The sequence below is a fragment of the Camelus bactrianus genome, chromosome 22 (genome assembly GCF_048773025.1).
Source record: "Camelus bactrianus isolate YW-2024 breed Bactrian camel chromosome 22, ASM4877302v1, whole genome shotgun sequence".
In the NCBI taxonomy this organism is placed as follows: domain Eukaryota; kingdom Metazoa; phylum Chordata; class Mammalia; order Artiodactyla; family Camelidae; genus Camelus; species Camelus bactrianus.
The window spans coordinates 26,713,721-26,724,219 of NC_133560.1; the positions used below are offsets into that span (position 1 = coordinate 26,713,721).

A 10,499-nucleotide genomic window follows, 5' to 3' on the forward strand; every position below is an offset into this window, starting at 1 on the left:
TCAGCCACGTTTTTACACCCCCAGAACCCCCCCCCATAATCTTATCCCCTCTCCAAAGCCCAGCTCTCCCAGAAAGCCTTTGCTGACTTGACTTCATGTGACTTGGGAGGGTGTGGAGAGTGGGGGTGCTCTGCCTTGCAGAAGGCTGGGTCATCTCTCACGATAAGGTGGTCTCTCTCCCTCTCATCCTTCCTTTCTTCCTCTCTTCCCCCAAACCGGGGGTCTACCCCTACATTCCCAGGACTGCATTCTCCCACCACTGTCCGTACCCCAACCAGGTAGGGGGTTTCCGGGGGTCTGTGAAAAGCTTTTAGGTTTTAGGTTTTAGTTCTCCCCTCCGAGAACTCTGAGGGGGTCCGCCTCCGCGGTCGCAAAGGCAAGGACAGGGCCAAGGACACCGACCGGCCAGATTGGTTGATTGGGCACAAGACGCGATGGTCCAGCCCCCTGGTTGCCAAGGCTCAGCCTATCTGCGTCCAGGCGGGTCTTGGTCGCCAGGTGGTTGGGGTGGGGGCCCCGGCAGGTGTGGGTCTGTGGCAGGAGGTGGGGAGGAAGGTTAGGCCAGGTCGGGGACCTCAAGGGATTTCCCCTAAAGCTCCTCTGTTTGGGTGCCTGGGGTCCTTAGGCGCAGCCTCAGAGAAGCCACCCCTCCCTCCTACGCGCGCTCCCCTCTACTCGGCGCGCTCCCGCCTCCGCCTCCCGGGTCTGCATCCAGCGCGTTCCCTTCTCCCTTGCCCGCAGCCGAGGGGCGGGCCCGCTTCCCCGCGCCGCCGCCCACTTCCCTCGCTTGCCCTTCGCTCGCGGCCCGCCGCTGAGCTCCCACTCGGCCCCACCCCAGGCTACCCAGCGCGGAGCGGCGGGAGGCCGGAGCCCGAGGTGAGCTCGGCGCGAGCAGGTGGACGGGCGGCGCGGCCCAGGGCCCAGCTGGGGGAGGGGACGAGCTCGGGAAGCGGGTCTTTGTCTCCCCGAGTCCGTTCGCGGGCAGCCGGGGCCGCTCCTCCTCCCGGCAGGTGTCTGCATCCCTCAGGGAGGCCCGGGGCGGCGCTGGGGCCTGGCAAGGAGTCCTGGGCGTGCTCTCCCGTCCCTCTCATCTGGAACCTGTGGCAGACCCCTGTCCCCGAGGATGGTGGTCAGGTTCCCCGAGGGGATGAGGGGGTGGATTTCGGATCAGGAAAGGGAGATGAGGCGGGAGAGGGAGGTGGGCTGAGGCAGGCTGGGCCTGGAGGAAGGCGGTGAGAGCAGGACTTGGGGACAGCCGTGAGCAGCTGCGATGGTGAGCCGTGGGTGGGTGGGAAGGAAGTGGACAGAGGCAGAGGTTTGGGCGCTCATGGGTGGCGACCCTGGGGAAGGAGCCGAGAGGTGCCAGGACCCAGGTCCCTGCAGGCAGTGCAGAGGTCCAGGACCTCGGATGCTGATCAGTCTGTCTCCTCATCAGGTGCGGGATGGACAAGAGGGACAAGACCAGGGCAGGGGCAGCCGGCCGGACCCCCGCTTCTCGCTCTCCCAGCCTTCAGACCCCCCGGCCCCCAGGGTCTCCAAGGCCCCCTCCCCCAGTAACCAGCGCGGCTCTCCGAGTTCTGGGAGCAGCGGGAGCTGCAGGGCGAGGGCCCCTGGCAGAGCGAGCCGGGGACAGCCGGGGAGCAGCTCTCCCGGAGGCTACTCCCCGGGTGGGATCTACGCGGAGTGCTGGGACAGGCCCCCGGAGCCCAGGTACCCTAGCCTCCTTCCTTGACTCCAACCCCATCTTCTTGCCCCCTTTTGTTCTGAGGCACTAGCCTCCCCTTCCTTTCTTGGACTTCTGCGTTGACTCGGCCTTCTCTCCACAGCCTCCAGGCCCCCAGCGGCTGGGAGAGGGGAACGCACGCCTGCCAAGACCACAGGCCCAGGCTGTATCTCTAGCCCGGGGAGTGCCAGCGGGCCCACCAGGTAACACGCCCTCCTCTACCCCGGTCCCTTAGGCAAAAGTTAGTGTCTCCATCTGGTACTTTTTAATTAAAGTGCATGGGAGCACTTGAACATCACTGGGCTCAAATTGGTGAAAGCTATTATTGGTTGGCCGAGAGGACATCTGCTCCATTTTACAGATGGGGAAGTGTAGACTCGGGAACAAAACAAGGAGCTGGAGCTCTGAGCACAGCCGCCCCCCTCCCTGTTTCCAGGCAAGGCCCTCTTGGGCAGAAGGGGCTTCGGCTCCCATCTGAGGAACCCGTGGCCAGAGGAAAAGCCCCAGAAGCTCCCAGAAGGAGTGCCCTGAGTTCCGGGGCACGGAGAGGTATGTGATCTGGGGATGAAAGGGGTTTCTGGGTTGTGAAAGCGACCAGCCGGTAAGTATCTGTGACTCTTCGGCTTTCTGCTTTGTCCCTAGACTCTTCCGAGTCCACCCCAGGCGCCCCCTCCCCAGCCATCTCCCGTCGGTCACGGGCTGCGGGCACTGAGGTTGGTGTACCTCGGGTAGCTCCGAGTGCCCGGCAGCGGCCCTCGACCGAGGTTTCCAGGAAATCAGTGAGCAGCGCCCCTGAGCGCAGCACAGCAGAGCCGAGCCCTGCCGCCAGGAGGCGACCCAGCGCCGGCGGGGGCCTCCAGAGGCCAACCTCGCGCCTCCTGGGCTCCAGCGGCACCCCTCTTTCCTCCCCATCTCGCTCCGGGTCCTCTTCGGCTGGAACACCCCGGACTCTGGGGCATCCCTCCCAGCCCAAGTCAAAAGGACCGCAGGCTCAGCGTCCCCCGCAGGCCACACCGCCAAGGAAGGGCGCACCCCCTGTGCAGGACCTTTCTCCTCCTTTGGCCACATCTTTTCTACCCTGTCCTACTGCACCGCCTCCCCGTGTCCCAGAGACTCCCTTGAGAGACTCTCTTCCTCCGTCTCCACCGACCACCCCTCCTCCCCAGGCTCTTAGCTGTCCTTTGGCCACGCCCCCTCCATTAGCCCCTCCTTCCTCCTCGGCTCCACTGACTTTGCAGGCCCTCCCCTCTCCGCCGGCCACACCCCCCTTGCAAGCTCCGCCCACACACCTGAATACATCTTTACCCAAGGCATCTGCCTCTTCCTTGGCCATCGCCAATTTTCTGGCTTCAAATTCTCCATCAGTTTCACCCTCTCTGCTGAGTATGTCCCCCACCCAGGCTTCTTTGGCTTTAACCCCTCTTCCGGCTCTCCCTTCTCCCTTGGCCACACATCCTTTGTCGAGCCCTCTACCACCAGCCACTGCCCCTCTACAAGCCCCTGTTCCTCAAGCAACATCTCTGAGGAACCCGCCCTCTCCCCTAGCCACACGCCCTCTGCAGGCGCCCTCCCCTCTGACCACGCCCCCTCCGCCGACCAGTCCTTCCGTGTCTCCACCTTCTCTTCAGGCCACACCCTGTACACTGCCTCCCACAAAGGACCCTCCCCTGGCCTTATCCCCTCTACAGGCCTCTCCCTCTCTGACCACACTCTCTCTGCAGGGTTCTCCTTTAGGAGCGCCCTCTCCCTTGGCCACGCCCCCGCTACAGATCCCACCTCCTCTGGACACGCCCCTTCGACTGGCCACTCCTCCTACACAGATACCACCTGGGGCCTCACCACCTCTACAGGCCCCTCCATCCCCACTGGCCGTGCCCCCTCCACACACTCCACCTCTGACCACGCCCCCTCTACCACCCTCTCCCTCTCAGATCCTGCCCACTTTGCAGGCTCCACCTTCTCTGGGCTTGCCCCCTCTGCAGGCCCCTCCCTCTCCCCCTACTTCACCCCTTCTGCAAGACCCTCTCTCTCCCCTGGCCGCATCTCCTCTGCAAGCTCCACCTTCTTTGGCCTCGCCCCCTCTTCAGGCCCCTCCCTCTCTTGATTCACTCCCTCTGCAAGACCCTCCTTCTCTGGCCACGCCCCCTCTGCAGGTTCCACCTTCCCTGGCCTTGCCCTCTTTGCAGGCCTCTCCCTCTCCCCCTGCCTCACCCCCTCCGCAGGCCCCACGCCGACCCCCGACCCCAGGTCCCGATGCCCCAATCCCGGGCCCAAGGCTGACCCTGGCGCTGGCCCCCGGCCCGCCGCCGCCGCCTTCGCGCAGCCCGTCCAGTACGCTAAGCGGCCCGGACCTCGCGGGCCACAGCAGCAGCGCCACGAGCACGCCCGAGGAGCTGCGCGGCTACGACAGCGGGCCCGAGGACGGCGCCCCGGCCTCCCCTCCCGCCGATGCGGAACTCGCCGCCTGCCACCCGGCGGTCTGGATCCGAGGTTCTGCTCCGCCGCTGGCCATCCGCGGCACCCCAGGTAAGTAGCCCTCCAGACGCTGCAGAGCAGTAGGAGGGGCGAGGTCTTGGGAAGGTAGGAAAGCGGGGTTGCAGGCGAGGCTGAGGGAAGGGGCGGAGTCGTGTGGCGGAGGCAGGGCTTCCTGCTCTCTGCCCAGCCTGACGCCTCTCTCCGCAGGAGCGCCCCTGCCTTGGTCTCCTGCTGCCGGGTCTAGCTCTGCTGACGGCTTGTGCACCATTTACGAGGCTGAAGGGCCTGAATCGGCGACCCCCGCCACAGGCGCTCTGGATCCAGGGCCTGGGCCTGGCGCGGGAGGTGGGAAGGCGTCGGCTGGGGCTGGAGCTGGAGCAGCCTCGCGGGGCGCGAAGCCGGCGCGCCTGGGCGAGTTGCCGCTGGGGGCGCTGCAGGCCAGTGTAGTGCAGCACTTGCTGAGCCGGACGCTGCTGCTAGCTGCCGCAGAGGGTGCCGCGGGCGGCAGCAGCGGTGGCCCAGGGGGTGCGGGGGGTGGCGGCAGCACGGGGGGCGCCCGCACTGCGCTCAGCGACGCCGAACTAGGCCGCTGGGCCGAACTATTGTCTCCCCTGGACGAGTCCCGCGCCAGCATCACGTCGGTCACCAGCTTCTCCCCAGACGACGTGGCCTCTCCGCAGGGTGACTGGACTGTGGTAGAGGTGGAGACCTTCCACTGAGCCAGACCCTCAGGTTACACCTCTTTGTCTTAGATCTCTCCCTCTCCTCTCTTGGAGTCCCCCTCCCAGTGGATTGGTCTCAGCCCGCTAGAGCCCTAGAATTTTGGTCCACCCTTGCGACTCACCCACATCTTTGGCCAAAAGCCCTCCCCTCAAGCCCTGCCCCTCCCTCGGCCTAGGCCCTACGGGTGTCCAGTGTTTTGTCTACCACGCGCAGCCCTAGTTTCCAATAAAGCTGGAAAACTGAAGCCTGTGCACTTTCGCCTTCGCAGTCGCAGACTGAGGAAGCCCTGTTGGAGCTGACGGCGGGGCTGTGCAGGGCTGGGCCAGGCTGTGCTGGCAGCTGTTCGCGAGCAGGTTGTAGCTCTGGTTGAAGGCCTTCCGTGCACTCCGCAGCCGTGGGTCTTTTCCACTAAGGACAGGGGTGCGCGAGGAGGGGCTGGGGTGCGACTGGACGATGCTGAGTCCCGGCCCAGCGAGGCGCACCCACCCGCATGCGGGAACGTAGGCTTTTTCATGCCCGGCTTCTGATGGAAATGTTAGGTGCAGGAGGGGCCCAGGTGGTGCTGCGCGACCAAGTGGATGAGCTGGGGCGTGGCCAGATGACCAAGCTCTCTTCCCACGCCAGGCCAGGGGAGCCGGCACTCCTGGGGGTAGGGGAAGACACGTGGGAAAGGTTTGCTTGAATCCCAGGAGAGGGTGAGGGGGCCCCTTCCTGAGGTCCTTCCTTACAGTGTGCACCCCCTTACTTTGCATGCCCTGGGGTATGGGAAGGAGATAGGGGTGGCCTGACATTGATGGCAATCTCAGGTCCCTCCAGAGCCTCCAACCAGGGTGCACTGCCTTCTGCTTGCCAAGGAGACTGCAATGCAAAGGGCAGGCCTGCAGGTGGGTCCAGAGCTCATAAAGAGGATTCCCTGCCTTCTAGGCAGACTCACTAGGAGGGGCCTGCTGGAAGGAGCAAACTCTCCCAAGGCTGGGTGGGAGATCGGGCAGTCCTCCCCTTGTCCACTCCTCTCCAGGTGCCCTCACCATGCCCCCCTGTGCCTCCCAACCTTGGGCTTCATCCTTCACCCCAACCTAGGGTGTCCTCCCCAAACCCCTCCAGCCAGGCATCCTTGCCTCTGCCCCAGAGTCAAGGGTCCTCACCAGAGCCAACCCATGTCTTCACTTGCCTCCCCCAGTCTGAATTCCTTCCCTTCCTCCCACAGTTCTGTCCCCCTGATCCTGGATCCCTCAAACCCCAGCCCTGGGCCCTCCTTCTTCCCAAGTGCCCCTGTGAGAAACACCCCTCGCCCTGGGTCTTCTTCCCTCCCTGAAGGTGTCCTGCTTCACACCAAGAACGATGAAGGCCTAAGGGGAACCACAATCCTCGGGCAGGTAGGACAGAGCAGAACCCTGTGTCAGGCCCTTAGCCCTGTCTCTGCCCCTAGACCCAGTCCCTGCAGTCCGTCCTGTAGGCGGGTTCCTGTCAGACACAAGTCGCTAAGTCCTGCCTGTTCACACCCAAGAAGTGCTGCTTCCCAATCTAGGGTCCGAAAAGAAATCGGCCCTGTCCCACTGGGACACCCCTGGGAGCCAAGTAGTGGCAAATTAGAGGTTTCCTTTCTAAGCTGGACCCCAGTGAGGAACCCAAGCGTCCTTGTTTCTAGAAGCTGAGACAAGCCCGAGGGTAGGGGGCTGACCCCTGACATGCTGGGCAGCCAGGACTCCAAGGCCAGCCCCTGAGAGAGAGCAGGGCAGAACCTCAGTTTCCCCGAGGCCCTGCCCATCCTGGGAGCCAGCCGGGTGTAGTTAGCCCATGGGAGCAGGAGAGGCAGACAGCAGCTATCAGGGCTCAGTGTTAAACCGGTGTGAGGTGTTAAGTCTGTGTGAGGGGAGTAGTGCATGGACCCCCAGGAGCCGCTGTGTGACAGAACACTAGGTGGGACTTGGCTGTCTTGGTGTATAACCAGTGTCATCCTCTGCTGCTCGGCAAGTATCAGGCATCAGAGTTGGTCCCACACTGGGTGTAGAGGGCAGGGCCTGGCTGGCATCTGGATGGGCCCAATTAATGTCTCCCCCTGAGAAGACCTTCCTTTGTCATCCCTGGCTCTATCCCCCTGCACTGGCTGGGACTCTGCCTCAGCTCCATGGGGAACCCCATGCAGGACACTGCCTCTCTAGGTCTTCTTCCCCCAGGGGAGCCCCCACTCACTGTCCCCGCGATCTGGTTCAGTTTTGTCTCTGCACTGACCCCCAACACTTCAGTCCATCTGATGGTGTCCCTGTCACCTAAGCCCTCCATGGCTCCCCAGTGCCCTCAGTTCAAAGTGGAAAGTTTCTCCTGACTAGAGAAGCCCCTTCCTGGTCTGGCCGTGCCCACACTCTCCTGTTCCTTCTTCACAGACATCAAGTGCCTCTTGCTGGTCCCTGCCATGTCTCTTCTTTATGCTTTTGCTCTGGGAAATGGGTCCCCCACCACCTCCTCCAGGAAGCCTTCCCTGATCTTCCTATACATTCACCTATTGGGCACTTGCCACACTTGCACCCAGGCTGAGCCCCCCTAGTGTCTCTCTTCCCCACTCTGCTTGGGACCCCTCAGAGCCAGGCAAGGAGCAGAGCACCCCAAAGGCCCCAGGAAGCGTGTGCTAAATGAAACTAGACCATGAATCTTCCTGAAGCCCCAAGACCCCTCATTCTTCCTGGTCTCTCAGGGGGAGGTCCCAGCTGAGTTGCTCAGGTAGGAAATCCTGCCTCCCTGCTCCCTGTCCTCACCATTGCCAGAGCCACCCTTCGGAAAATGCCATGCTCTAAGGCTCTGTCTATAAGTCTGACATCCTAGGTCCTCGGTGGCTTCCTCCAATACTGTCGCTTCCAACCCTCACATTTGGGCTCACGTGGAGCCCGGGAATGTCCTTTCCTCTCCCATGCTGCACCCCCACCTGGGCAGCCTCTTTGGTCCCCCTACTGGCCTGCTATGACCTCTACCCCTGATACTCTTAGGCTGCGGGAGGCTCCCAAGGGCAAGGACAGCCTGCTGTCCTCCCCACTGCTTCACCGGATGAGGGGCTGGGGACCCATGCTGCTGGACCCACCCCCACCCCCAGGCCTGCCCCTCTCAGTGTCCCTTGTCCATGACTGTGTAAATACACTTTATTTTCCATCTTTCCCGCCTGGGCGACATGTGGAGTGTGAACAGGCAGTGTGCAAAATGATGGTGGGCAGTGTGGGGGGCACGTGGGAGAGCCCCTTGGATGCCCACCCTGGTCCCCAGGCTTTGTAACACTGAGGAGTGGGCAACCAGGAAGGGGGCACTGAGCATGGATCCCCACCCCAGGAAGCGCCAGGGATTCTGCTTGTGATGCTGCTCTAGGCTCTGGGAGCACCGAGAGGGTCATCCCGAGGGTCATGAGGCCCCAGGGGATCAGGGTCTGGGGGCATCGTTGGACTTTGGCACCGTTCTTGGTTCTGACTCAGCAGAGACCACGGGACCACCATGAGCAGGCATGGAGAGGCAACTCTGCTGAGAGACCTCCTCCCCTGGGACCAGGCCCTGGCCGGAGGGTGGGGCTGGGGACAGGGAAGGAAGGGAAGTGGAGGCTGGGGACCCCCTGGAGAACAGGCTAGCCTGGGTGGGAGAGCCCATCCATCACTGGCCAAGATGGGGTGAAGATGTGGGGCATGGCAGGGGTGGGGGTGTAGCTTCATTTCCTTACAGCTGCTCTGGCTCCCAAGAAGCAGGGGCAGACACTTCCCTGGCCCTTGCTGGTTCCAGTTGGCCACTCACCACCCCCATCTGGCCCTGCACACAGCAGGGGGGACTTTGGTTTCTGCTGCAGGGGCCACAATGCCTGCACCAGGCAGGAAAGCCCAGCCTGGCCATCTGTCCCCAGAGGCCAAGGGTTCCCAGGGCCAAGGTGGGGTGGTAACGTCCAGTCTAGAGCTGCCCCTTCTTCCTCAGACCTCCTCTAGCTCCTGGGCCCTTCCCAGCAGGGCGGTCCTTGTCCCAGAAGAAGGCTTGCTAGGAGAGGGGATCTTCCTGCTCGTCCAGTCCTGGGACCCCTGGGTCCTCCCCTGCCCTGGCTGTTAAGAGGGGCAGACGCTCCAGGTAACTGGGCCCAGAGGGGTATGGACCAAGATGGGTAAACACTGCTGAGGAGGGTGGCCTGGCCGGGGACTCTGAGGATCCTCAGACTCCGGCTCAACCCTCCGCGCCCTGCCGCGCTGGGCCTGGCCCTCGGGGTGGGCGGAACCACCGAGGGCATGGAGTTTGTTAAGTGCGGGCGGGCGGCCCGCGAAGAAGGAGCGGGCGGCGGCCCCCTGGCTCCGAGCACGCGGGGCACGGCCTCAGTTGTCCAGGCCCTGGCAATAGGGCGCGGCCAGCTCATCAGCGTCGCTGTCTGAGCTGCCCTCACTGTCCTTGGCCGGCCGCTCCAGACGGCGGAAGAAGCGTGCGTCGCGCGGGGACAGCGGGTAGAGCGCGTCCTGCAGCGCCGCGCCCACGCCCACGCCCAGCAGCTCCTCGTCGGACGACGGCAGCGAGTCCTCATCCAGATGCCGCGCCAGGCCGAGCCCGTCGAAGGCCAGCGGGTCCTCGAAGGGCGGCGGGCCCTTCAGCAGCCGCACCTGGGGCGGGGGACCCGCGCGCTGGAAGCGTGGACTTACGTCCCACAGACGGAGTCCGGCCTCCGGGCACCCGCCTCCCGCTCCCCGAGGCGCCGACGCCCGGCCCCGTCAACGTCAACGGTGAGGACGCCAGGGCCCTTAGGCCCCTCCCGCGCTCACCTCGGCCTTCAGCTCCTCGATCTGATCCTTGAGCTCTCGGATGTACTGCGAGGAGTCCGAGTGGTTCAGCTGGCCCTGGATGCGGCCCTCCTCCCTCTGCGGGCAGGCCGGGTCACGGGGCATCAGCGCAGGGCCCCGCCCCGGGCCCGGCCAGCCCCGGCCCGACCCCGGTGCTCACCTGGATCTCCAGCTCCGCGATTCGCTGCCGCATCTCGGCCACCGCCGCCATGCTGTCCGCCTCCCGCAGGCGCACGGCCATCACCTCCTCTTTGCTCTGGGGACAAGGGGGACAAGGCAAATCAAGGGGCGCGGCGGGCGGGGGCCGGGGCGGGGCCGCGGGCGGGGGGCAGGAGGCACCTTGCACTCGGCCTCCGCCTGCTTGCGGCGGCTTTCGCTGAGCTGCGTCTGCAGCCCCTTGTTCTGCGCCGCCAGGTACTGGAGCTTCTCCTGCAGCGCCGCTCGCTCGGCCTCCACGCGGTTCAGCAGGTTGCGGTGGATGTGGTCCTGAGGGCGGACAGGCGCGGGTCACGGCCTAGCCGAGGGGCCTGCCCCGGACGCCGAGTCCCCTCCCTGAGACAGGCCGCGGCCCACCTGAGTCTCGAGTTCCACCACGCGCTGCCGCAGCTCGCGGCCCTCGGCCAGAGCCTGGGCCTCGCGCAGCCGCACGCTCATCAGCTCGTCCTGCAGCTCGCCCAGGACCAGCTTCCGCGGGGACTCCTTCCAGCGGCCGCCGCGGGACAGATGGGCCTGCGCGGGGAGGTGGGCGGTCAGCCCCGGCTCCGGAGCCCCGAGGCCGCTTCGTGAGCGCCGGGCGA

General features: G+C 64.7%; 2 protein-coding genes across 5 annotated transcripts in view; one reads left to right on the plus strand and one right to left on the minus strand.

The window, feature by feature from the left end:
- The first annotated feature begins 222 nt into the window (after positions 1-222).
- On the plus strand, positions 223-5,165 carry PRR36 (proline rich 36). Its single transcript, XM_074350883.1, has 6 exons — positions 223-876; positions 1,436-1,710; positions 1,827-1,926; positions 2,160-2,272; positions 2,366-4,249; positions 4,406-5,165. The coding sequence occupies exons 2-6, from the start codon at positions 1,443-1,445 to the stop codon at positions 4,915-4,917; spliced, it is 2,877 nt and encodes a 958-aa protein (XP_074206984.1). The 5' UTR covers positions 223-876; positions 1,436-1,442; the 3' UTR covers positions 4,918-5,165.
- A 140-nt stretch (positions 5,166-5,305) lies between these two features.
- Positions 5,306-10,499, minus strand: part of EVI5L (ecotropic viral integration site 5 like) — a 31,728-nt gene continuing 26,534 nt past the window's right edge. For 3 of the 4 annotated variants that reach the window (XM_074350887.1, XM_074350886.1, XM_074350889.1), the window contains 5 exons: positions 10,276-10,431; positions 10,042-10,188; positions 9,863-9,958; positions 9,685-9,780; positions 8,035-9,525 (listed from right to left, as the gene is read on the minus strand). In XM_074350887.1, the coding sequence (XP_074206988.1) occupies positions 9,247-9,525; positions 9,685-9,780; positions 9,863-9,958; positions 10,042-10,188; positions 10,276-10,431 (774 nt within the window). In that variant the 3' untranslated portion in view covers positions 8,035-9,246. Of the gene's footprint in view, positions 5,565-8,034; positions 9,526-9,684; positions 9,781-9,862; positions 9,959-10,041; positions 10,189-10,275; positions 10,432-10,499 lie in introns of those variants that run through there. The other variant, XM_074350888.1, reaches the window with a different exon arrangement.

Excerpts from the sequence above, each read along its gene's own strand:
- PRR36 (XM_074350883.1), top strand. The coding sequence starts at position 1,443 with ATGGACAAGAGGGACAAGACCAGGGCAGGGGCAGCCGGCCGGACCCCC. Across the intron at positions 2,273-2,365 it reads GAGTTCCGGGGCACGGAGAG|ACTCTTCCGAGTCCACCCCA; the intron begins GTATGTGATCTG and ends CTTTGTCCCTAG. Across the intron at positions 4,250-4,405 it reads GGCCATCCGCGGCACCCCAG|GAGCGCCCCTGCCTTGGTCT; the intron begins GTAAGTAGCCCT and ends CTCTCTCCGCAG.